At 43.7% G+C, this 27,704-nt stretch overlaps 1 protein-coding gene across 4 annotated transcripts in view; it reads right to left on the reverse strand.

The window, feature by feature from the left end:
- The window catches only part of KDM2B (lysine demethylase 2B), a 246,416-nt gene that overhangs the window by 144,557 nt on the left and 74,155 nt on the right, over positions 1-27,704 (reverse strand). For all 4 annotated transcript variants that reach the window (XM_082244129.1, XM_082244128.1, XM_082244130.1 and 1 more), the window contains 2 exons: positions 20,793-20,886; positions 10,972-11,125 (listed from right to left, as the gene is read on the reverse strand). In XM_082244129.1, coding sequence (XP_082100255.1) covers positions 10,972-11,125; positions 20,793-20,886 — 248 coding nt within the window. The remainder of the gene's footprint in view (positions 1-10,971; positions 11,126-20,792; positions 20,887-27,704) is intronic.

Consider the following 27,704-nt stretch of genomic DNA (forward strand, 5'->3'; position numbering starts at 1 on the left):
CTGGGTTCTCGCATGTAATCGCAGGTGGTGTGCATTCGCCAGTGTGAATGCACCCTAAAGCTGAACTCCAGGCAAACAACTAAACACACAAATAAAATACATGGTATTATACCTTCCGAAGGAATTTTTTTTTTTTTTGGTCCATCTTTTTCTGAGACTTACGCAGTTCTACCATATAGCAAATTTCTGCGTCAGGTCAAGAGACCTGAACTTTCTTGCTGCAGTTAAGATGCACTTAGAAATCTTGTCCCTCCTTCAGTTTATCTTTGGACAGTAAAGGAGAAGCAGCACACCTCTGTTAGTCTGCTGGATGTCTCTTCTGCATTAAAATGACCTAGCTGCCAATATGTCATGGTTTTATATACTGACACGCACTGTTGTGGTGCGTGGTACTTTCCTGTATGTTACCCCTTTCTTTGTTTTACGATTTTGCTGTTTTGTAAAAACTCAAAAACTATTGAATACTAAAATGACCTAGCTGCCTGTCCGCCCCTGTACAGTGAGCGGCACACGTGCCGCTCACTGTAGAAATTTGTTGATGTTCCAAAGCAGCCAGTACTCGAACCCTGGAAGTGGGCCGCTATAAGAGGACAGCGGCCAGTGGGGAGCTCTAGGATGCCGAACTGCTGGAACCAAGGTGAGTGCATGTGCTTCCACTGTGAAGACTCTTATAAATTCATTAGAGTTAGGACTGCAGGTATACAGGGAGCCGTGAAGTGGCCCTGCAGCTTTCACATGCGTTTGCAAGTGTGTGCTAACTAAACTAACTGTTTTGACGCAAACTGTTAGACAGGTTAATCTGGTTGGTAAGCAAACTGGCTAGCAAATTGAACTGGGAATTTTACTTGTTTGTTTCATGTGCGTTGGCCTTCCATGTGTTCTTTGCTATGAAGGCCAGTAATAGGTGGGGGCAGAGGCCATTTTCTTTGTTGTTAATGTGTACTGGTGAGTGGACATACTGGATGCCTTTGCTGTAATACCATCAGCTGGGCATCCATTATGCCCCCAATTACCTTTAGGAGGGATGGGCCACCTCCAGGCTCACCTGCCCCCTATCTATCCATTAGCTTGCATGTGCTTCCACTGTGAAGACTCTTATAAATTCATTAGAGTTAGGACTGCAGGTATACAGGGAGCCGTGAAGTGGCCCTGCAGCTTTCACATGCGTTTGCAAATGTGTGCTAACTAAACCCTGTTTTGACGCAAACTGTTAGACAGGTTAATCTGGTTGGTAAGCAAACTGGCTAGCAAATTGAACTGGGAATTTTACTTGTTTGTTTCAAGGTGAGTGTAGTTCTGCTTTAATGAATGGTTTTTACGGTAAGTATAAACATTTTGCTCCTCAAAAGAACACAGGATTCAGACAATTGGGAAGCCCAAAAGCAGTCCAACTGAGGGGTGGGCAACACAGCAAACAAAAGCTAAACATAACGTCTATGCGGTTTACAGAATTAAATATATACACGCATACAAAAATAGGTTTCATATTAGTGGGTTCATTCTATAAAAAAAATTTGTAGAGGCAATGATGAGATCACAAGAAATATCCTTTGTCTGCTTATTAGAAATCAATTCCTCCATAGCAGATAATGTAGACATATGGAACAACATTCCTATAGAATGGTGTTGAATGCTTAGGCCTGCTTGTTTAGTAAGTATTAAAACACAAATTCAAGTCTGAAAGTAGCACATGTATTCTCTGCATGGCTGCATTGATGTTTAATCACTTCAGGGGCAGAATGGGTAGTCATTCTAGTAACAGTTCATTCTAAAACAAGTCAAAAGTAAACCGAAAAGTTTGCAGTGGACGAGACTTTGGATGAGTGGCTAAAGCTGGCTGTACATATCATTGAAAGGACGACTGTAGGCACAACCTGACCATCTCATGGTGTCTCTTGGGGCAGTTTCTTGCCTTAACAGGAACGCTCCTGTTCCTGCTTAGAGCAATTAAGGAGGATGGGGCACTAAGTAAAGACACAATTTAGAGAAAACAGAGCTCAAGCAAAGTTGCCCACTGTATTGATGATCTCACGGACAACTTTATTTGCACTAAACAGAGAAGGTTTTATTTGATCATTTATTAGGAAATGCATTCTAGGCTTGCACCAATGAGTTAGTATTCTGAGTTAGAGGCTTACCTGCAATAAACGGATCTACAAACAATATCCCAGACATGTTTAACTAAAAACAATGTCAACCCTGTCTCACTCATTTTCCATTGTTTCCGTAAGCCGTAAAGCAATGGGGTTTATCGCTTGATCAACATACTGCCAAACTGTTCATAGAGCTCTTTACTACAAAAAAACGAAGAGCAGGTTTCATAGCTGATATCTTTTGAGCCAATCACTCTTGAAGTAGAAAATGTATGCCTTTTTGAGTTATGGGTCAGATTATTCTAAACAGAAATGAGACTCATCACGGACCCTAAAATGATGACATATAATTGTCAAATTCAAACTTGCACTACACCTGACCAACGTAACGTTAAATTGTAACCAAGGCAGGCCATAGACGGTGTACATTTTATTCCTGGAACCACAGGTTGCAGAAAAGAAAGTTCCATCAACACAGACAGTGCTGACAGGGGAATCCCTCCTGCCAAGCATTTGGCTGAAGACAGTGATTATTGCTAGCAAATAATCGCAAGTGAATCCGGCAGGCTGGTTGTACCAAAGTTGATAGATCGATCAACTTGGTACATTCAGCCTGCCCACACATGGTTTGAATCTCAGCAGGTTGCTGCTGAACCAGCTGAGATTTAGAATGTCTATGGCTGACCTAAAAGGCAAAACTTATTTTTTCCCCCAGAGTGGAGAGGTATTAGAACTCCTGTCTCATTTCGGAATTGCTGTCTGTGCCCCATCAGGTCCCGTTTACTGTTTTCATGAAAGCAAAAGCGAACCCCAAATTTTGGGATGACATCAAAACACGAATAGAGGCGAAATCTTCCAATGAGGACACTAATTCTGGTGACACATTGGGACTCCCTCACTTTGAAGAGACTTCCTCTCACTTCCGGTTTGGGCTATGAGACAGGAAGTGAAGGGAAATCTCCCCAACGGGACAAATGGTAAAAAAAAAAAAAAAAAAACATTTTGCCTTTTGTATACTTTGTAAAGATAAGAGAATTGATAGCCATAAGTCACTTTAACAATCAGTCACTCTCCTACCTAGACATGAACCAGAAGTCAGTCTTCATGGCATGTGTGCCTTTGCTTGCCCATTGGTTTATTGAGAAAATCATTACATCCCTCCTCTTTGGGTTTGTTCACATGTGCAGCAATACCATGCGTTTATGTGGCATTTATTCAGCATTTTTAAAGCCTCATAATTGCCCTTCAATGCTTGCAATGATTATTACAATGGCACCACACAGTGCTGTCCACTCAGGAGTAGTAGCATTTTGTTGTGTTAAAAATTAACCAGCATGTTGCTTTCATTAGGCATCAAGGTTTGTCAGCTGCCTTCATTGATTTCAATGGTAATTCCCTGTAATTGCACTAGAACACTTATGGCTGGTTAGTGAAGCATTCATAAAGTGTTAACTGGGCATTGGGGGAGAGAAAGAGGCTCCTGTACCCCAGTGACCGGGAAATAATAGAACAGGGACAGAACAGCTCCAGCCACTTCCTGTTTGTACAAAGCTGTGTGCTAACACCATTTGCTTCTGTCTGCAGGCTAAAGCATCAAGCCTGCCAGCAATACTGACAGTGCCAGGCAGGAGCAGAGGCATGAAGCATTATTGTCAGTGGCAAAGCTTTTTGTGTCAGCAAAAATGAGCTGGACCAAGCTAAGTGTCAAAGAGATCAAAAGCATATGAAACCATCTCGCAGAGAATTCACAAAAATGCCTGCTATCGCCACAACCCAACCACGCCTCAAAGTAGATCTTTTCCTCTACATCACTTCCCCTTTAAGCACTTTCATGGGCATTTGTCAAGCATTCTTGAAGCTTTTTACCGCTTCATAAACCCAACGAAAACATGTCAAACGCATATGAAAATGCTAAAAGGGCATTAATGGGCATTGCTTAATTCTTCATATTCAACACACATTTGAATGAGCCCTTTTTGTGACAGATAGTGACAGCATGTGCCCCCCATCAAAGTGAGGGCACATAATGAGGCAATACTCATTAAGGGCTCGTTCACACTTGTGTTGATTATGAAGAACGAAGTAATGCTCAGTAATATGCCTATAGCAAATATGTTGTGTTAACAGCATGTTTTGGTTGTGTTTGCCTAGAAAAAGCTTAAAAGAATCCTCGTTAAAGTGGAAGTAAAAGTATGCTATAAAATGTATTTTAGGCCCCCCCAGGTGGGTTATGCCATAATGTACTAGGTCCTGTGCCTTCGTCCATTTGATAGGTCAGGCCACGATGACGCTACTCCCGCGCATGCTTACGGGAGTCACATCACCGCGGCACGGATCGGGGCCATAAATGTTTGCAGAGCTGCACATGCACGGCTCAGTGAATATGACAGCTGAGTGGCAGAAGGATGCATTTATGTCAGAAGAGACCAATAGGGTCTCTTCTGTCATAAATACCCTGCCTGTCATCCATTTGATTACAACTTTAAGCACCCATTTAAAGGGTTGGTTTTTTTTTGCAGGGGGAAGTGCTTAAAAGGGAAGTGATGTAGTGGAAATTATCTACTTTGGTTGGGTTGTGGTCTGATAGCAAGCATTTTTTGTGAATTTGCAAGATGGATTCGTATACTTTGATCTCGGAGACCTTGTTAGGGCCAGCTCCATTTTGCTGATGCAAACTTTTTTTTTTTAACCACTGGATAATGCCAAAGAAGCTTTCAAAGTTACTGCATTAAATCCATTTGGTTAGCCAATAATGTTCTCACTTGGTTTCTTCCCACACACACATATATATATATATATATATATATATATATATATATATATATATATATATATATATATATATATAGTGTGTGTGTGTGTGTGTGTGTGTATGTTTTCTAGTTGATCAAACTGTTTATTTCCATTTTCAAACATTTAACACTTCCCCATGAGTCCAAACACAAATATTCAAGGTTGGAATATGCTATGCCTGTACATCCCAGGACATTGGTCCTACCATTTAAAGCACTTTATGACATTACCATTGCCCAGAGATGTATATATAGTGATAAAACAAACTCGAAGCTCTTTTGTAACCATTCTCATAAAGTACTTGATAGATTTAATATCATATGCAATTACAAAAGACTGAGGATTCATGCTTAGAATGGATTATTCTTAAGACTTTGAGATTCACAGCACATACTTTTCCAATAAAATAAAAATTCCATCTGTTTTATTAAAAAAAAAAAAAAAAAAAAAAACACAGGCTAGCCAGTAGTAGATTGCTTGTTTCCAACGATTACATGGGAAACATTTACAGTTCCAGGTAGTGCAAAAGTGTCTGAAATGGACTTAAAATTGCTGTGCGCAGCTCATAGAGTAATTGCAAATAGAAAATAAATGTATTAAAAATCTCAAAGTGATCAGCACAAAAGACCAGATCTAAAGGGATACAGGCGGTCCCCGGGTTACAAACACCTGACTTACAAATGACTCCTACTTACAAACTGAGGGAGACAATAGGCAGTGAGAAGAAATCTACCCCTAGGAAGGGAAATCACTTCTGTAAGAGTTTTCATGGGAAAAAGATGTCTCCACTGAAGGTTTATCACCAATCCTTGTTTCCGCAACAACCCAAAAAAAAAAAAAAACTTTCAAAATGTTGTCATAGGGACAGAAAGTGAGGAAAAATTTGCTGAACAGGGGCACAGGCAGCAAAACAATTGTTACAGGGGTGTTAACCCTTCCCTATGCTAGCCAAAAAAAAAAATCTTTTTTGGCTGGAGCTACACTTAAAAAAAATGTACCTGTTCTGACTTGCATACAAATTCAACGCAAGAACAAACCTACAGGGAGGCGTGTCCAAGATGGCGACATGAGCGGCCGCATCTTCCTGAGCTCTGTCAGGCCACGGTCAATATATCCGCTGTATACTCACCTACTGGGATGACATCCTCTCCCTGGACCTCTAGATGCGCCACAGATCATCCGGTGCTCGAGCTGGTAAGGGGAAACGGCTGCATTTCCCCGCCCATAGCGGAGAAAACAGCGATGTCTGACACTCCCAGTGCAGACTGGAGCCACGAGGCGCTCACACATGTCCTCCCAGATGGAATCAGAGGAGGCTCCACACAGCCGGAACGATCAGATGTTATGGCAGCCATAGCCACGTCAGGCTGCTCTCACGGCCGAAATAGAGGCTGTCCACCTGAGCCTCCTACGGCAGGACAATGATAAGCTCCGCTTCCCGATCACAGAAGTGAAGCAAAGAGTCAGTCAGACTGAAGATACTGTGGGTGAGCATGGTGCGGACATTCGTTCATTAAAATCCAGGATTAAGGCCTTGGGGTACAGGGCTGAGGATGCTGAGAACAGGAACAGGAGGAATAACTGCCGCATCATTGGGATGCCAGAGGGGGGTTAGCCCGATGGCGTTTGTGGAGGATCTTCTACTGAGGGCCCACCTATCTCCTTACTACACTGTGGAGCGGGCGCATCGTGTTCCCCCTAAGCCTGGTCCCCCCGGGCTCCTCCTCGCACGCCAATCTTCAGATTACTTAATTTCAGGGACCGAGATAAAATACACAGGGCATCCCGCGCTGCGGGAGAACTCCACTTTCAAAATGCTAAACTGCTCCTCTTTCCGGATTATTCAGTCGAGACGCAGAAGCTTAGAAAATCGTTCGACCACATGAAGGCGCTGTTGCGGGCTCGCAATATTCGTTATGGAGTACTTTATCCTGCACACTTGAGAGTCCAGGATGGCGAGGCTACCCGATTCTTCTCTACCCCGAGCGAAGCTTCTACCTGGTTGGAATCCCTGCCACCCCATCTCTGACCCTGGCTGAATGGGGATGCCCTGATATCTCTTTGCTTTGAGCGGCTACAATACTCTCTGATCTTCTGGAAGGATCTGCCCAAGGCTTACCCAGTTTGTGGTGGCGGTTGTTCAGTTAATCTAGACTTCAAGTTGTCAGGGGGCACCTGTTGTGCAACCTGTACTGTTCGGGGGGGAATGTTGGCCCCGTTGGGCCAGTTGTTTTTTCATTGCTTTTATTTTTACTACATGCACGACTTTGCTTATATTTGCTGATCTGCTTGTTAAAGATTATGGGATATGCATCTTTTTCTGCGCTGTCATGGGTCTGGGGGGATTTTTTTGGGGCAGCAATGTCTTCTCTTGAGATTTTGTCTTGAAATACCAGGACTGAATTCCCCGGTTAAGAGGTCATTGGTGTTCCAATTCCTGAAAACATACAATCCCCACATATGTATATTTCAGGAGACTCATCTGGTGGTGGTGGGGGGGGGGGGGGGGGTTTGGGGGTCGCACCTTTAGACTTAAAAACCGTGGGTTGGGCATCATTACCACTACACTTATTCCAACTTTGCAAGAAGAGTGAGTGTACTGGTGCACAAGACACTCCCATTTGTGCTCCTGGATCCGACACTGGACCCTGATGGCCGTTATGTTATAGTTCATGCTAAGATACAGAGTATGATATGGATTATTGTGGGTCTGTACCTCCACCCCTCTGGCTTCCTTGGTCCTGTTAAACAAAATAACGGCCAAGATAGCGGAGTTTGGGGTGGACAATGTGGTCCTCATGGGTGATTTTAATATGATCCCTGACCCGGGTATGGACAGAATATCAGCGGGTGGTATACGGATGGATACCTATGGCGTTACAGATGTGTGGAGGTGGAGACGTCCTCAGTCCGGGGTTTACACCTGCCACTCCACAACGTACAAAACCTTTTCCCACATTGATTTGGCATACGCTGGTGGATCTGTTTTCCCTAGGGTCAGGGACACTAAAATTCTGCCGAGGGGTATCCCAGATCATGCTCCGGTTCTTCTGAGCCTTGCCCGTTCGGAAGGCCCCTCTATTACATTATGGAGACTTTCCAGTTTTTGGGTTTCTCTTTACTGGAGGTGATGGGGAGGTCATGCGGGATTACTGGGTTGTGAAATCCGGCTCGGCGGGGGAGACTACTGTGCGGGATGCTTTCAAGGCCTTTACTCGTGGTCAAGATCAGCTCATTATCAATAGATTGCGTAGGGACAGGAAGGCCGACCTTACTAAGGCGGAGGAGGCAGTGGGTATTCAGGAAGCCTTGTACATTAGAACCGGGGATCCCCAACATTATGCTAGGTTTAGAACCCTAACTGCGGAGGTACCTCGCATCAGCAAATCTTACGCAGAAAAAAAACTCTTGCACCAATCCCAACGTATTTTTGAGCAAGGGGAGCAGAATGGTAAATTACAGGCTTGGCTATCCAGGGAACAGACAGGGGGAATTGCAGACAGGGGGAATTGCGGTTCCGCATATACTTGACTGATGGTTCTCTAGTGTCTACTCCTGAGGGGATAGATTATTGTTTAGCTTCCTTACATCAGACTCTACACCTCCCGGGTCGCCCATATTTCGATAGAGGAGGTACAAATGGCTTTGAAGTCGCTCCAGCCGGGGAAGACTCCTGGGCCTGATGATATCCCGGTCGAGTTCTACAGGGCCTATGCTGAGGTTCTGGTTCCGAGATTGCATCACATACTAGAGGGGTCGATTGCAGGGGGGGTTCCCTTCTGGACTCGATGGGGGAGGCGGTCATTGTTGTGCTTCCTAAGCCGGGGGAAAGACCCGTCTTTATGCTCCTCATACCGTTTTATTTCACTGCTAAATGTTGACAAAAAGCAACTAGCCAAAATCCTGGCTATTCGGCTGAATGGGATTATTACGGCTTTGATTCATTCTGATCAGGCAGGGTTCATACTGGGGCGGGGAACTGACATTATTCAGCGCTTGCACTCACATTGCCCTGGCGGAGTCTGGCGGGGGGGAGGGGTAGCCTCACCTGATGTGGAGAAGGCTTTCAACTCGGTCGAGTGGGGCTGTGGGTGGTTCTATCTAGTGCCGGATTTGGTCCTCGATTTTTAACCTGGATACAGATGCTTTATGCTACTCCTACGGCGCGAGTCCGCACTAAACACTCTGTCGGCTTACTTTCCCCTGGGTCGTGGGACGCGCCAGTGCTGCCCTCTTTGCTCTGGCCCTGGAACCCCTGGCAATTTTGCTGAGGGAGGACTCTGGGGTGAGGGGGGAATCGTATTGGCCCGGTTGAGGAGAAGATCTCTTTATATGCAGACGATACCCTGTTGTACTTGGTGGATGCGTCTTCGTCTCTTTGCGCTGTGCTGCGCTGGCCTTGTCTGAACAATTCGGCCGCTACACGGGTCAATTGGGACAAATCGGTCCTGTTGTCGCTACACTTTTCTGTCCATCGGATTCACACGGGTACCTCGCTTAAGTGGGTGGATGATTTTGTATATCTCGGGATTAGAGTGGGAAGGGGACTAACGGCATATCTGGTGAAGAATGTTGAACCTTTGCTACAACAGCTCAACAACAGATGTGTGGCATGGCATACACTCCCGTTGACCCCTGTGGGCAAAGTGAATTTGTTGAAAATGGTTTATTTGCCTAAATTTTTATATTTTTTCTGGAACACGACGATCTGTATTCCCAAATCCTTTTTTGCGTGGCTGGAGGGAGTGGTGATAAATTTTGTCTGGGCAGGGAGACCCCCCTAGGGTGTTGGTTGAGATTCTTTTAATCGTTACGGTTATCGGACTGTATCCTGTGTGACTTTTGAACAATGTCGTGCATTTTCTTTATGTCTGTGTATGATGCTTTTCTTATGCTGATTTGTACAATAAAACTTTTTTTTTTTTTATAGAAAAAAGAAGAACAAACCTACAGACCCCATCTTGTTTGTAACCCGGGGATCACCTGTACATGAAACACATGTAATGAATAACCCATAGGGTACAAGTCATTCAATGATGGACTAAACAATTGAGAGAATTGTAAATTCCTCCTAACCAATAGTCACATATGATATTGAACTGTATATGAAAACTATGTTCTTGTACCGGAAATTCAACAGTGGAAACTATAGATATCGAAAATATTCCAGAGATAAATTGAGTCAGCTCAGCAAGCCACCCATGTAGGGCAGGGTTGTTTTTGAGTCTTCAGGAACATAGTTTTTACCTTACAGTGCTATATCATCATACGCGGCTATCAGTCAGGAGGCCTGCATAGCATTGTTTATTTAGCATTAAATGAATGGAACCTGATGTGTGAGGGGTAATGATTACATGCACTTTTTGTATCTCTTTATATCTACTCTTTATAACGAATTACGTTATTTGCTTTAAAGTTAAAAAGGAACGTTTTTTAATTTTTTGGATAGAGTGGAGAGGGATTAGAACATCTATTCATTTTTATTGCTGTCTGTGTCCCTCACTAGGGAAGTTCACCTTCTCGATTTACTCAAGTTTGGAGTTTTCAGCAAAATAGTAATGTAGACTCAATTTTCCAATGGGAACACTAGTTCTGGTGACCCCAATAGCAACCGAGGGATTTCCCGCTCACGTCCTGCTATAGCTTTGATACAGGAAGTGAATGGAAATCTCCACAAAAGGGACAAAGATGGTAAAAACTGACAGGGGTTATAACCATTTAGAGTACAGCCCTCCCTGTCAGGAGCACACAGTGAATATTGCTAGTGGCTATAGCAGCTGGCAATAATTGCATGCTGTGGATCAACCAGCCGAGATTCGAAACATGTCTCCCAAGATATCATATTAACCATGTTGGACAGGGAGAATTGATGAGAGACTCTTTTCTTAGGAACCCTATTTATATAGATGTTTTTCTAATATTTTGTGTGAGATTTCTTATATTTTGTGATTGCCTCTATAGAAAAAGTTGTACACAGGGGGAAAGGAAAGAAAAAAATATAAATATCGGTGGCAATTTTGGGATATGGCAATCAAGTATGGTTTTATATGGATTATCTGCAATAACCCCTAAACATTGCGGTTACCTGATGGGATAAAGAAGGTGTGTCCTTGCTTCAGTTCAATCCTCTGACAACCCTGTGATCTGTCTCCTAAGAATATGTCAGTTTGTTTCCCTGATAAAAGCCATTCCTCATAAAGCTGCAAATTATACACAGTGGGAGGAATCAACCAAAATACCTGCATGAGAAACAACAAATGTTATGTGAACACATCTTTGATCAAGAAAAATAAGATACTCCCCACAGTCTAATCAATGTTTCCCAAACTGTGACATGCGCTTGTGAAACCATATTTGAGGAGTTCATGGTGACTGGTACTCTGCTCCAGTAGTAGTGGATCAAGATGAAAGTCAGGCAACTAGGATTTTCAGTAGCAATGGTACACACCTGACTACTGGGGTGTGGTTGGGGGGCGATAAGACGTGTGTAAATATAAAATTAACCCTTACCGTTGAGCCCCCTATAAGGCTGTGTTCTCACTCATGTGCTGCAGTTTACCTGCACCGCACCTGCAACTTTCCTGGGTTAGCTGCACTTTGCCATAGACTTCTATTATATCCTGCAGGTGTGGTGCACTAGCACCAAAACTCCTGCATTCAGAAAGTGCACCAAACCCAGAGGATATAATAGAAGTCTATAGCGAAGCGCAGCAAACCCACAGGAAAGCTGCAGGTACACTGCACTGCGCTCCCAATGTGGGTAAACCGTAGCGCATCAGTGTGAAAGCAGCCCTATATTATTATGTCCAGGGTATTGCTTCACACTGACCTGAGTATCTCTTTCCTGCTGCTGGCACCACTCTGGATACCGCTTGCCAGGACAGAAGGTGGAGTGCAGTTGGTATCACTCCACATGGTACAGGAGGCATCGGCTTAGGTGGTTCCAGCTTTACAAGAGGTCCCTTTGCATTGCACTCTGGAATGGCGGATCAGCAAGGCCAAACCACAATCTACCAGTCACCTGTCCGCGATCTACTGGTTGCGGACCCCTGGCTAATGACCTGCTTTCATAACAGAGGTTTCTTTTGCAACGTACCATCCTTATTGATTGTCTTATGTAACAAGCATACCTATATTGACATGTTTACTGTTCTAATAATTTCAATGTCAAAGTATAACAAAAAGTGTAGGAGGCGGCCATGTAAAGAGCCAGGAGAAGTCCTGGCCGGGGTTTATAGGTCACCCAATTTTCTGTCCTATATGCCTATAACTCCGGGGTCTCTAGTCCCCTCTAATTTGCATCTATTCCTGGCAGGCAATTTAGATTAAACTGAGACTCACAGTCAGTGCTCCGCAGCCTGGGCAACTGACAGGACAAGTCTGCCTGAGCGTAACGTTTGTGAAAACTACAAAGATGTGTATTTCATGTGTTATGCTTGCGCAGTCCGTTAATTGAAACTGCTGTTGTCCACCACTGTGTAGGTTTTGGTCTGTAGTTTTGCAGCACTGTACAGCATGCGTATACACCTTAGATACAAAATTACTTAGAACCCCCAAACATTTTTTTTTTTAGCAGAAACCCTAGAGAATAAAGTGGAGCTTGTTGCAATATTTATCACACTGTATTTGCGCAGCGGTCTTCCAAACGCAATTTTTTTTGGAAAAAAAATATATATATTTTTTTTTTTTTAAATTAAAAAAAGTAAGAAAAAACAGTGAAGTTAGCCCAATTTTGCACGCTCGCGGAATGGCGACAAACATTGGTACTTAAAAATCCCCATAGGCGACATTTTAAAAATTTCTACAGGTTACCAGTTTAGAGACAGGAGGTCTAGCGCTCAAATCATTGCTCTCACTAACGATCGTGGTGATACCTCACATGTGTGGTTTGAACACCGTTTACATATGCGGACATGACTTGTGTATGCGTTCACTTCTGCACGCGAGCTAACGGAGACAGGGCTCTTGAATCTTTTTTTTTGTTTTCCTATTTATCCTCCAAGGCCATAGAGTAGAGTGAGGGCCATCTTGCCCTCACTCAACTTCCTGTCTGAGGGGACAGCAGACTGGATCATTTTCCCCTTTACCGGCGGGTCCAGGAAGCGGGGAAAACGGCCGGGAAGGCGGAGGAAGGGGGGCACCTCTACCGCCACCCAGAAGGGGGATCACACGGCGAATCCGCCTGCAGTTTAAAAAAAATACCGGGGTTATGGCAGCTATCTGCTGCCATAACCCCGGTATCTAACGTTGACGTACCGACGTAAAACTGCGGCGGACGGTCCGGAAGTAGTTAAACACACCCCTTTCCAATATCCTCCATTCTCCGTCACCGATCTGGCCCTTTAATAGCAGTTTCTTGCTATAACTGCCCGCATTCTCCATCATATCTGAGCTGTGACCAAGTAGCAAGTACATGTGCTCCCTGTGGTGAGCAACCTTTTTGGGCAGAGAGACTAGTCCAGTAGTGTCCTGACAAAACAGGTCTGTTTATTTATGCTATTTACAAGTTATAAACAGGAGCTGTACAGCACTCCAAAACAAAAAACACTTCAGACCAAAACCTATGTCCCTGCGTTAACTAAGCAACAGGAGCCCCAACTAATGGGTTGGGAAAGCCTAATGCCTGACAGCTCCAAAATAATGGGGTTTTTGACTTACAGTAAAAACCATTTCTCTGAGTTAATTGATGGACACAGCTTCTCCATTATTCAGAAACCTAGGGTTATATTGCCCTCTACAGGAGTAGGACACCAGGCAGAAAAAAAAAAGAAGCACTTGGCTACACCTATGGGCAGTCCCAGGTGGTATACCCCCCCTCCCCCCTCTGCTATAGGTCTTCAGTTTAGTAACAAGCAGTGTCAGAAGCATCGCAACTCCATAGCGGGGTGGGTGCTTTGTGTAAATGAACGCAGAGAAATGGATTTTACCGCAAGTCAAAAATACCATTTTCTCTTTCGTTCACTGACGGTCCGGACACAGCTTCTTCATTATTCAGAAGCAAAGGGATGTCCCCAAGCAGTGCCAAACATGAGGGGTGGTACAAAAATACCAAGGCTAAATACGATAGCCAACCAGGTAAAAAAGGAGCCCAACATGAACAAAAAACACCCAAAGAGGGAACAGACCCTCTAAAAACAACAGCAGCCAGCAAAACTTTGTGGCCAAAACGATATGCAGATGCCAACACATCCACCACCTTGTAAACTTCTGTGAAAGCGTGCACCGATGACCAAGTGGCCGCCTTGCAAAACTGCACCACCGACGCCTGATGAAACACCAAGGAAGCACTAAGTGCCCGAGCAGAGTGTGACCCCTGACAGAATAGGCCTGAGGCACCGTCTGTCTGATGCATTTGGAAAAGATCCCAGAAGCAGCGGAAAGCCCTTTTCTTGGCTCGTACGACCACCGAAAGGATTCCATGGCTGCTAAATACACCCGAACCCCTTCCAAGGCATGCAAAGCAAATTCCTTAGGATGTTTAGGTCTAGGACACAGGGAATGCAACACAATGACTTCATTCAAAAGGAAATCAGAGACTACTTTAGAAAGGAACGACGGACATGGGCGAAGAAAGTGCGTGGCCAGGTGGTCAGCGGGACCGCCAAGGCCGACACCTGTCCCTTGATGGTACTCAAGGCCGATTTTTACTCAATACCCCATTGAAGAAAGTCAAAATCCAAGCCACCGAAAAAGGACAAGGGTGAACTCCAAGCGACGCTCACCATGAAATATACACTTTCCAAATACGATGGTAGATCTTTCCAGAGGTAGACATCCTAGCCTTCAGCAGCATTGGAATCAACAAAGCAGGCAATTCTCTATCCTTCAGCACCTGGATTTCAACAGCCAGGCTGTCAAACCAGCGACTGTAAAGCAGGATGGAAGATTGGCTCTTAGGATAGTAGATCCTCCCTGAGGCGCAGTCACCAAGTGACGTCAGTGACCACCTGCACTAGGTCGGCATACCAAGACAGACGAGGCCAATCCGGGGCACTAGAATGAGTGGAATCCCCTCGCCCTCAAATCCGGCGCAAAAGCCGCGGTAGAAGCTTGAGAGGAAAGGCATAGATCACACAATACTAGCCTCACTGGGCCACCAGAGTGTCTGGCGTCCGCCAGAGGATTCCGTGACCTTGCCACAAACCTCGACACCTTTCTGTTGAGCTGGGTAGCCAACAGATCCACCTCGGGGGAGTCCCACCAAGGATATATCTGATGAGACCGAGGAGGGGGGGGGGGGGGGGGGACACTGCTAGCCCGCCGCCTAAAGGTCACCTCCACCTGGGAAAGAAAGGACTCCGGGACCACTGTTAGTGCAGTCATGGGGGACTGGGAACCCTAGGGACCTGCAGCCTCTGAAAGGGGGGTCAGGTGGGAAAACATGCTCCTAAGACTTCAAAAGTAATGAGGGGGACCCCCACAAAAAGTGCATAGCACCCCTATGGGCCGCAATATGCGGCTCCAAGGGACCCGGCAAGGAGAGGGTGGACTGGGCACAGGACAGTAACAGCCAGTAAAATAAATCAATAGTGTAGCGCCAGACTCATAAAAGTGCAAACAATCAAATCAGATAAATCACAAACTGTGCTTATTTAAATCATAAATAATCAATACATATTCACAGTGATAATATACAGTGCAAAAAATGTCATGCAAAATAAAAAATTCCTTAATAAGTGAAAAGACAAAAGAAAAAAGTCCTTAATAAGTGAAAAAGACACAGTCTATTCAGGCTGTGCAAACCAATCTGTGTATAGAAAACAGGAAAAGTCCTTCAAGCAAGTCCCATAGTGATGGATAAGCAAACACCTCCGTGACTGCCTAATCCCTTCAGCTCACAGCATGAAAGATAAATAAAGAGACCCCTACCGAGGAAGTCAATGCTGTGTGAAGCTCTGACGTAACGCGTATAGGGGGCGGAGCCTGCACGCCGAGCGTCACATCTCTGCTGCTTTGTATTACACATGCCTGCTAATGCATGCACTGCCGAGTGTCATCTAATGTAAGTGCAGACTGTATTATAATAAATGCCATAAGGATTCATACAGAGAGCGCTAGATGTCCATTTATCTTTCATGCTGTATGTGGACTGAGTTTGATATAAGGAAGTGAGGATCCCCTTCTTCTGTGGTACCTGATCTCTCCTGACCCCCCTTGAGAGGGTGTAAATGCTGTACGAGACCCTTGGTGACTCTTGGGCCTACATATAAGGTGAGAGGCCACGAGTGGAGGTGAAGGGATTAGCCACAGTCACGGAGGAGTTTGCTTATATCCATCACTATGGGACTTGCTTGAAGGACTTTTCCTGTTTTCTATACACAGATTGGTTTGCACAGCCTGAATAGACTGTCTTTTCACTTAAGGATTTTTTTTATTGTGCATGACATTTTTTGCACTGTATATTATCACTGTGAATATGTATTGATTATTTATGATTTAAATAGGCACAGTTTGTGATTTATCTGATTTGATTGTTTGCACTTTTAGGAGTCTGGCGCTACACTATTGATTTACTGTTGATAAGTGAGCACATTTTTGGGTGGGAGCTGCCGGATAGAGAGATATTATATATATATATATATATATATATATATAGTTTTTTTTTGGTGGACCTATTCGGTTTTCACAATACATGTTTTTTGTTTTTTTGCGCTGATAGTTTTGACTTGATATAAAAGTAACAACCAGTGACCCCCCCACCCCACCCGAGAAACCCAGCCGCAGAGAAGCCCAGCCACCGCCGGCACGCCCCCCATCCATTACAGTGCGGCACACCAGCCCCAGTCACTATCTCAACCCAGCACACTACCCAAGAAAGGCGGAGGAGGTACCAGATGGCCCACAGGGACCACCAACAACCAAGCCGGGGTCTGAAGGGAAGGAGGGGAACCCAAAGGTCCTACCGTCCCACCCCAAAACTCTCCAGGGGGAGAGGGGGGATAGCTAGTCACCATACCAGGAACCAGGCTGGCACCACTGCAGACAGAAGCTCCTCCTCAACGAAATGGGGGGCTGTCGGCCAGGAGGAATGCTGCGACTGAGGCCGAGACCCGGTCCTATATGACCTCGCGAGAAGTTTAAAGCGGAGTTCCGGCCTCAAAATTGAAAAAAAAAAATCGATTTTGGGCCATCCGCTTGCTGAGTGCAACCTGAAAAAGAAATGGATACTGCCGATTTTTTTTTTTTTGGTCACTTACCTTATTATAGAAGAAAATATACTCCCCTTCCTTCCACTTCCTCCCTCTGCGGCCATGGCCCGCCCCGTCTCTTCCGGTTTGCGATGACTCCTGGGAGCTGAACGTCATCGCTCCCAGGAGTCAATTCGCCTGCACCGGCCCCGCTCATTACTTCCGGTGCAGGCGCGGCATTCCCTGCTAAACTGCTTCTGGGCATACCCAGAAGCTGTGCAGGGATGCCGCGCCTGCACCGGAAGTGACGAGCGGGGTCGGTGCAGTGCATTGTGGGACCCCGACGTCACGGAAGAGGACACAAAGAGGGACACTGCAGCTTCAGCTGCCCACACCTGAGATGGCAGTGCTGGAGAAGAACTTTTCAAGGTAAGTATTTCTTCTTACAGGTAAGTGCGACCTGGGACAGTTCAGAGGCTATCCATTACGGAATGTACTAGCCCCGACTGTCCGGGGGTATTTTTATCTAAATTTGACCCGAGGCCGGAACTCCGCTTTAACTCACAGGCCAGCCCCTGTTCAGTGGGGCTATGTCGTAGCTGACCTAGCACAGAGCTGAGGTCTGCGCGTGCTCGCTGGCCAAACGGGGGTGACCACTGGATCTAGATTATCCAGCCTGTCGCTGAGTCCGGAAGTTGATTGTAGCTCTTGCAGGAAAAAAAAAAAAACCAGGAGAAAAAAAAGCCATTTAAGAAAAAAAAAAAAGAAAAAAAATGCCAGGACCAGAGATCCCAGCAGGGAACTGTCTTTACTCCCTGACTAGGCAGAAAAAAAAAAACTGAAGACCTATAGCAGAGAGCAAAAATGTAATATACTGCTGCTTACTAATCTTTAAATGTGGTGGCTGCATTTGTTTTTCTTCACCTGTCTAAGCCGGTTCTTTCAACTTCCTTTAACCGACCAAGCAGTCCAACATAAATGGCAGTTAAAGGCCGAGACAACCCATTTAACACTGACAGGAGTTCTTACAATGGTCAGCATTAATTTATGTAAAACCAAAAAGAGAAAAACTGTTTCTGTAACTGCTTAACAAGTATTTTAGCAAGAGTTAGGCTTCAACTTGGTAGTCACCTAAAATCCATCAAAACACTACTATTGCTAGACAATGCTGCTGTCCAAGGGTGTCTCAATTGCTCCTCCGTAAACAGAAGAACCATTAACAGGAAGCGTGGCTGGCCAGATCACTAGGTGAAAAAAAAAAAATTGCTTAAAAAAATAAAACAAAAACTAAACTAAAGCAGCCGCCACATCCAAGAATTGGCAACCTGCAATATATAATTTTTTTGCTTTTGGGTTTAGATTTGTTTTAAGCTCCAGCAGATGTGTTCTGTCAGCTCCCCAGGCTGCAGAGCACTGACTGTCTAAGGTGAGAACATTTCCTGCCAGGGGAAGGAGGTGTAGGACTAGGGTGGATTACAGGTCTCAGATGGTATAGGAGAGACATCCTGGCGATTAATAAATCAGAGGTTAGGACTTCTACTGACTCTCTACATGACCTTCAGAAGTTTAATTCTAAATCTAAAAGTTTGATTAAAACAAAAAAAAAAATTCCTACATTCGAGACCTTTCAAATATTTTTACAGAACAGACTATGGTAGACTAGCGAAATAAAAGGATCGGGCCATTTAACATGATTTCATCAGGGTCAAGTTCACATCTCTGCATTTTCTTTTTTTTTTTCCCCATGCAGCAGGTTGCATTTTTGGTTTTATATACTTTGATAGAAATGCAGCGGAAACACATAAAAACAGCAGTAATGCAATCACTGCATGGTTTCTTCCGCATGGCCACAGACCCCTCCCAAAAACACATTAAAAAAAAAAAAAAAAAACGTAAAAGTGCAAGTGAAAAACAAAAATGCAAACGCATCAATCGCAAACTGCATAGGTGTGAAACAGTACAAATAAATGCATAGACATAAACCAGGTCTTAAAGGACCAGTTTAGCAATACAGTGCGTCCGGAAGTATTCACATCGCTTCACTTTTTCCACATTTTGGTATGTTGTTACAGCCCTTTTCCAAAATGGATTATTTTCTTCAAAATTCTACTAGCAATATCACATAATGACAATGTGAAGGAGGTTGGTTTGAAATGTTTGCAAAATAAAAAATAAAATCTCATATGCATTAATGGCACCTATTACAGCCTCAAGTCTTTTTGAGTATGATGCTACAAACTTGGTAGAATTTATTTTTGGGCAGTTTCTCCCATTCTAATTCTGCAGGACCTTTTAAGCTCCATCAGGTTGGATAGGGAGTGTCAGTGCATAGCCATTTTCAGATCTCTCCAGAGATGTTCAGTCGGGTTCAAGTCCGGGCTCTGGCTGGGCCACTCAAGGACATATACAGAGTTGTCCCATAGCCACTCCATTATCTTGGCTGTGTGCTTAGGGTCCTTGTCCTGCTGGAAGATGAACCTTCGCCCCAGTCTAAGGTCCAGAGCGTTCTGCAGCAGGTTTTCATCAAGGATGTCTCTGTACATTGCTGCATTCATCGTTCCCTCGATCCTGACTAGTCTCCCAGTTCCTGCCACTGAAAAACATTCCCACAGCATGCTGCTGCTACCACCATGCTTCACTGTAGGGATGATATTGGCCAGATGATGTGAGCAGTGCCTGGTTTCCTCCAGACATGATACTTGCCATTCAGGCAAAAGAGTTCAATCTTTGTTTCATCAGACCAGAGAATTTGGTTTCCCATGATCAGAGTCCTTCAGGTGCTTTTTGGCAAACTCCAGGCGGGCTGTCATTTGCCTTTTACTGAGGATTAGTTTCCGTCTGGCCACTCTACTCTACAGACCCGATTGGTGGAGTGTTACAGAGATGGTTGTTCTTCTGGAAGGTTCTCCTCTAGCCACAGAGAAACGCTGGAGCTCTGTCAGCGTGACCATCAGGTTCTTGGTCACCCTCCTGACTAAGGCCCTTCTCCCCACATCGCTCAGTTTGGCCGGGAGGTCCCCTGTAGGAAGGGTCCTGGTGATTCCAAACTTCTTCCCATTTACGGATGATGGAGGTCCCTGTGCTCCTTAGGACCTTCAATGCTGCAGAAATTTTTCTGTACCCTTCCCAGATTTGTGCAAAATCTTGTCTCAGAGGTCTACAGACAGACAATTGCTTGAACTTAATGGCTTGGGTTTTGCTCTGACACGCACTCTTAACTGTGGTACCTTATATAGACAGGTGTGTGCCTTTCCAAATCACATCCAATTAACTGAATTTACCACAGGTGGTATCCAATCACGTTGTAGAAACATCTCAAGGATGATCAGTGGAAACAGGATGCACCTGAGCTCAATTTTGAGTGTCATGGCAAAGGCTGTAGATACTTACGTTCAAGGGATTTTTTTTCACTTTTTTTTATAAATGTGCAAAGATTTCAAACAAAAATTCTTTCAGGTTTTCATTATGGGGTATTATTTGTAGAATTTCGAGGAAAATAAAAAAAAAAAAAATTAATCCATTTTGGAATAAGGCTGTAACATAAAATGTGGAAAAAGTGAAGAGCTGTGAATACTTTCTGGATGCACTGTATACATTGAATATCTTTGAATGGCAGAAATATTTTGGATAACACAATTACATTGCACAGTTATATGGACTTGTAAACAAGCTCCAAAAAGGAATGCAAGAGTATAAATGGCTAAATAAACCGCTCTCTCTCTCCTCATCTCTATGTGCACACCTGAATAATGAATGAAAAAAAAAAAATGGGACTTGCCTTTCCACCTCGAAAAACATGGTACCATACGGATGTCCCTCCAAAGTCAATATGGAAATCAGTGAAACAACCCTTGACGCTCATCAAACAATACCTGTGAAAAATATCATCTGTTCAAGCAAGACATAACTCCGATCTAGATTGAGCACTCTAATTCTTTGCAATAAATTAAAAACAAAACAGATGCATCAAAAAAACGCTATGTTAGAGGAAGTTGAAAAACTAAAAGGATTTTTGTACTTACCATAAAATACATTTTCTTGGAGTTCATTGTGGAGGATTTACACAAAAACATAAGCCAGCTCAGTAAAACCAAACCTATTCCCTGAATACCTCAGTTTTGTGGAAAAGTGGTACCAAGAGCATGATCACAAACCCAGAGGATTGGGATCGGTGTACTTCAATTAACTTTAAGAAATTTATTTTACAATAAGTACAAAAATCTAATTTTCTCTCTCATTCACTGAAGGACCCTGAAGTTCCTAGACTGTTGAGACATCCAAAAATCAGTCCAACTGATAAGGCTGCCAGGTCAGGCATTTACCTTGCAGAGGTGATAGCAACCAGAAAAAGCAACCTTGTGAATGAGAACGGCAAAGAATATCCCTGATCACTTTTGGCACTTTTTCACTGCAAGTACCGGCTCAGCTCTACTCGGCCCTTCTTGGCCCGGTTTGCTTTTCCACCACTGGTACGGTTCGGTACGGTATGGTTTGCTTTTCCACTAAAGTAGTACTAAAGTTAAGTGGTTGGGATAACAACGGGGTGGGTGGGATTCTCTGACCAATCAGTGGCTAGTAGTGACTGCATGCAAAGGATTGTGGGATACGATACCGGTATGGTACCTCTTGGAACCACAATCGAGGCGGTACTGTTCTTGAGAGCCGTACCGTTCGGTTCCATGCAGTGGAAAAGCGCCGCCGTACCGAACCGTTCCTACACCATACCATGCGGTACCAGCAGTGGAAAAGCACAAAAGCGAGCCGAACCGTTCGGTTCCATGCAGTGGAAAAGCGCCATTAATGCGGTGGTCTCTGGAGCGCTGAGGGAATTAAATGAAGATCCACAGGGGAGCTCAAATGGAAGCCATCATGTAAAAAGGTCTTAAACAGTGAGAAGCTAGCAGTCTTTGCACTGGATATCTGGTTCCAGAGATCTGACTCTGGATTGTTGACGTACGCTTCTGCCGTGCTATTGTCCAACTGAATCCTTATCAGAAGACCCTCCAGCTGAGGTGTTCAGTGCTGGATAGAATGCAGACTTGGAGACAAGACTCCTCCAACATCCAAGTCGCCTGCACCAACAGGACATCGAGAACTCCTCCCCAGCCCAACGGGTTTGCATTTGTTGTTAGGATCTTCAATGATCTCAGAAAGAAGAACTTTCCTTGATGAAAGAGCAGGATTCCTCTGCCACAAAACCAGGGACAGCAGGACTGGAAATATGGCCACCTGTTTCAAAACAACCCACCTGGGCTGCATGGAGATCAGCTAACCTGTGCAATGATACAGGTAGTTTGGAAGACATGAAGCTAGGGTGGGGGGCTAGAAACTGAATTCTAAACTCTGGAAACCACCTCCTGCAGCCAAGAATCTGAGATGTTGATTGCACAAATGTCTGCAAAGGCTAACAGATGTCTCCCCAGTTTGAAACCAGTGGTGTCCCCTCATGCTGAAGATGTATGTGAAGGTTTGAGAGACTTGGAAGTATAGGATTTGCAGACAGCATGGATGCCATGCTTGAGGTTGGTTTTAGAGGTAGAGGCCTAGAAATAAATTGTTTTTGGTCTCTGAAGAGAAGTGAAGTGAGCATGTCCAGATTAATCGCAATTTTCTTCTGCTGGGACAGATGGATACTTTTGCCCCTGGTGACATCCAGATTAGGGTTTCCAGGGCAGCTTCAAAAGAAATATGTCACTCGAAGGGCATGCAAAGCAGGTGCCCTTTGCATGCAGGTTCCACAGCAAGTGCTGCAAGCAGGTTGCCAATGTCCGGCAGTATATTCTCCTGCACCTCAAATGAATGAGAAACTGACAATATACTGAAGAAAGTAGTCTTGAGCAACATTGTACATTAATAGTTTCCAGTCAAGCTATTTGTGGAGCTTGCAATAAATTATAATAGAGCTAAGGTCTATAATTTATAGGTGTAAAGGATTTCAGTAAAACAATAATAAAAAAAAAAATAGTATATATGAATAGTTACATTAAAGTGTTTACAATCATAGTTTAATAAAAATAATAGTGCTGCATTCTTAAAAATATACATTTAAAATCCAATAAAGAATATGGGAGCCCTTATTGTTGCCAGGACAAGTGTGTATATCTTGGAGCTTAAAAAAGCGGTGACTGAAAACAAGAAGATTTGCTATGTTATGTTAGATACTATAAGGGAGATTTACTAAAACGGGACTACTCAGAATCTGGTGCAGCTGTGCATGGTAACCAATCAGCTTCTAACTTCAGCATGTTTAAAAAAGCTTTGACAATAAAACCTGAAAGCTGATTGGTTAACAGACACAGCTGCACCAGATTCTGTGTAAACCAGTTTTAGTAAATCTCCCCCTATGTATCTAGACATATTTTTCCTTTAGAGCAGTTCCACAAAAAATGTCACTTTTTTTATGGCATTCTCCATGCAAAATAGCAGTGTACTTCCTATGTGAGGGAGCATCACAGCTGTACATCTATGGCGTGAAATCTAAGGCACTGCTTCCTCTGACTGTTGGGGCCTAGGTCAGTTGCGGTGCCATTACGTTCCAGCACATTGCAGTGCCTGTGACCCCAAAGCACCCAGGCAATTTACCTCAGATGGGCATGTGTTCCTGGATACTGCAATATATGGTAAACCAATAACCTGCACTGTGATTTTTTTTTTTTGTCAAGGCTTAAAAAAAAAAAAAAAAAAAAAAAAAAATTGGCCATTTTCTTGTGTTAGCAGGCCATTTAAATGAATAGGCTGCCATAATGCAATGCACATTAATGCTAACCACTAGAGTAGAATAGTGCAACTGGGCCCTTGGTCTCAGAAGGTTAGCAATAAGATTTAGTGACGTCACTATTAGAGGTTCTGACATAAGGAAGAAAAGCTACACCTACCAGGACAATCTTTAGATCTTAAAACTTTTGGGAGTGTCACCAGCCAGGTAATGTGTCCCTTTTAATCGGTGGCTTTTCTTTAAATATTTTTAAGCAACAGAGTTGCTTTAAAAGTGGGGATTTTAATTTCTTTAAGATAAAATTAAATGCTCACAAGTTCTTTAAAAAGCCCTAAAAGAAAGCCTAATCAAAGAAAAATACTTCATCATGGTTCCGGTCTTAAAAAAAATAAGAAAAAAAAGTGGAAATGCTCTTCTCATCGTAACATGATAAAAGCATTTGGTGCTGAATGACTTCCACACAGAGGTGATGGCAAGATAATCAGCTCATATATTATATATATAACTGGTATTTAAATCTACTAAGTAAACCGAACCCTAAACAAGGACCTTTAGTTATGGAAACCAATATAAATGACATCACCAACTGTGGAACTGTATAAAATATGTTAATTTCCTCATACCAGAAAGGCCAACTGTGCCAATAGAACGGCTGTTGTATAGCACAGACATGATCTAAAATATTAGAACCATTTATTGTTTACTGCATGCAGCTGTTTCAGGTCTAATGGCTACGATCAGTGCAATGTGTGAAAAACCATTGTTTCTAATGTCGGCCATAAAATGGTACATGGAACATTTGCTGAGAACCCACTGGAAATAAATGGCACCGATATAGACATACTGTATATAAACAAAGCATCTTCAATCTTCCAAGTTCATCCTAGTGATCGACCGATATCGGTTTTTCGTTGCTGATATTTTGGCCATTGCATATCGGTATCGGCCGAAATTTTCATACATTTAAAATTTATTTACTTTTTTCCATCACTTGACAGGTACTCTTGTGGAGGGATCTGGGGCTATAAAATACCCCAAACCCCGCCTCTGCACTTAAAGCATTCAAAAAGGTTTTGAATGCTGTCATTTTTTTAATCTGGCACAGAGTACCCGGAAGTGATGTCATGACATTGCTTCTGGATTTCTACATGGAGACCCGATCAGAGCTGAATGCGGCTTTGATTGAGTCTTTGGCGGCCCTGCAGGCTGTTTGCCCGGGTCTCCTGCTGGGACGGGGCAAGCCGCGGAAGGCGGCGGGTGGGAGGACGTCCCCTCCCGCTCCTTGTAATGACAGCCGAGCGGCTTCTCAGCCGCATCGGTTGTCATTACAAGACAGCCTACTGTCGGCTATGGACACTGGTACTGGGGTGATGCCTCTAGCTGCAGGCATCATTCCGGTACAAGAACTTTCCCAAAATATCGGCAATATCGGTAACCTCCGGGGCCGATTCCGATATATCGAGGAAAGTGCATATCAGCCCTCGATATATCAGCTTTGCCAATAATCGGTTGCTCACTAGTTTATCCTATATTCACTTAATTTTGCGCCAGCCAATCAAGCACGGACTGTGCTCAATCTGCTGTTTATACGGCTTTCCTGTCGAACAGGGACAGTCACACATGGATCAAAGTTTGGCTGGTTTTTGATCCATCCATGACCAGCCTTAGACACCCATGCAGGACTGTCTAGTGATCGGGCAAAGCCACTATGCATAACCTGAGTCTCTGCAGCTGCCAGCTCTATGGATAACAAAATGGGCATCACCAAACTAGCAAGACCCTACCTATACAAATCTATCTCCAATGTACCTGAAAAGCAATGAGATGACAGCACAGTGCAATGCAGGAGAATCTGGCTCTCGTACTTTCATCCTAGATTGTGGAGTGCGGGGGATAAAAAGTAGGATTTAAGATGGTCATACAAACACTATTTTAAGGATGACCGCATTCTGATAAGAATCAGCCTCTGTACAGGCAAAGATGTCACACTATAAACAGAAATGTGTATTTTTTTTTTTTACGGTAAGTCTTATTTACAACTGTTAAGCCTGTACCAGAGGCAGTGCTTATCCTTCAGTTCGATAGTATTACAAGGGAAAGTATAGTACAAGAGGAAAATGGGGTGGGAGGGCAAGGGTCTATCTTAAGCACTATTCTAATGATCCAAAAATCGGCAGATTGTTGGTCGGACAAAAATTTTTACTTCCGATTTTCTTATCGAGTGTACAGCCTGTACACACGATAAGAAAATCTGAATTAAAAATTTTTTACGACCAAAAATCTGCCCATTTTTTGGATCGTTAGTATACTGCTTTCGTCAGCCAAGTATGAATTTTCGTATGACAACAACTGAACATGCAGGCTATAAAATTTTTATCGTACGTGAACACAACATCCAATTTTCATTTAATTAGTAGAGTTTTCAAACAAAAATTCTAAGAACAAGACTACGCATGCTTGGAAACCATTTAACAATTTAACACATGACAGCACATCTGAAGTTGAATTCTGTCTTACGAGAATTTTCGTAATTCCATAGGAGACTAGCATGCAACAAAAAGCGGACGAAAATTTGTTAAAAAATCTGATCAGGTGTACAAGGTTTTAGGGCGACAGCCGGGGTTGTAAACGCTGCACTCTTATGCAGGCTTAATAAATTGATTTATAAACCATTAATAATAGTTTGTAATAGATTAGCTTACTATTGCCAACTTTAGATGTAAACCCCAACTGGACTTTATTTTTTGCATCTCAGCACTGCTGTTCTCCTACAGCCTCTTTGTAGCCACTTTCAATCTTTATGCATGCACTCCAGGAGCAATGTAAAGGATGTAATTCCTGAAGGAGAAAAACGGGCAGTGGCCACTTTGGAGACAGGGACAGAGCTCTGTCACTCCATAACATGGCCTGAACAAGGACCTTCATGGATAATTTTATTAAAGCTGTAGATTAAAAAATATAAAAAAAGAAAGAAGTTGTGCAAGAAAGGTACAATTCAACTATATATTCAAATTTTTTTCATTTTTATAGTGAGACTAACTGGTGAGCTTTTCTATCTATTGGAGTTAACCTCGGCTTTCAAGACTCTGCTAAAACTCAACTTCTACATAAGTAATTTTCTCAGCCTACTAATCCTAGCTTTTTGGTGCCATCCTCCCCTGCACCATCAAAAGAAGTCCGGGATTCCCTCTATAGCTAGTAGACTCCTGGAATTGGGAGAGAAAACTGACGCAATGGTACAGGATACCTACCCTTTTGCACAGGATCTACCCCACAGTGTTACCGACGTGCTGTCATTGCCAAGGCAATGGTATGGTGCTACATATTTTCTGGACGTGCCCCCGCATCCACCCCTTGTGGGACTCGATTAGTGACCTAGTCTCCAAGTTGACCAAACCAATATAGCCTTGTAAGATAGGCCAGAGACGGTTCTACTTCCCTTAAGTCTGCTCTCGCAACATAGATAAAAGATCTTTTGATACACTTACTAACTGCAGCAAAATGCCCCGCTGACAGCAGGCCAATGAATCCCTGTGGTGAACGAAATTACCGAAATAGAGCGTTTGACAGGAGCTATGAGGAAGGCAGAGCAGTACTGGAAAACATGGTATTGTTAGCATAATTTCCAATATTAGCTACAACACCTATGTGTCCTCTGCGCTCTCTTAGTAAATTCCAAGTAAAATCCAGAAGAGAATGAGTGTAATCAGGGAAACTAGAGTCGACTGATGTGGTGGCCTGGCCTCTGGGGTCCCAGGCTGTATTACTTCCACTTCACTATTTCTGACCTCCACCACTCTCCCTCTCCCATATCTTCTCTACTTGCCATCTCTTACACCTATATTGTAGGACATGCTACTTGATACGCGTCAGATGGCAATATACTGATAGTAATTTAGAGCACTATTGAAGTGCTACTGGTTTACCCTCTTCATTCTTGTTTTTTTCTTTTAAGTTCTGTCTTCGGAAAAACTA

Source organism: Pelophylax lessonae, assembly GCF_965119305.1.
Source record: "Pelophylax lessonae genome assembly, chromosome: 1".
Classification (NCBI taxonomy): domain Eukaryota; kingdom Metazoa; phylum Chordata; class Amphibia; order Anura; family Ranidae; genus Pelophylax; species Pelophylax lessonae.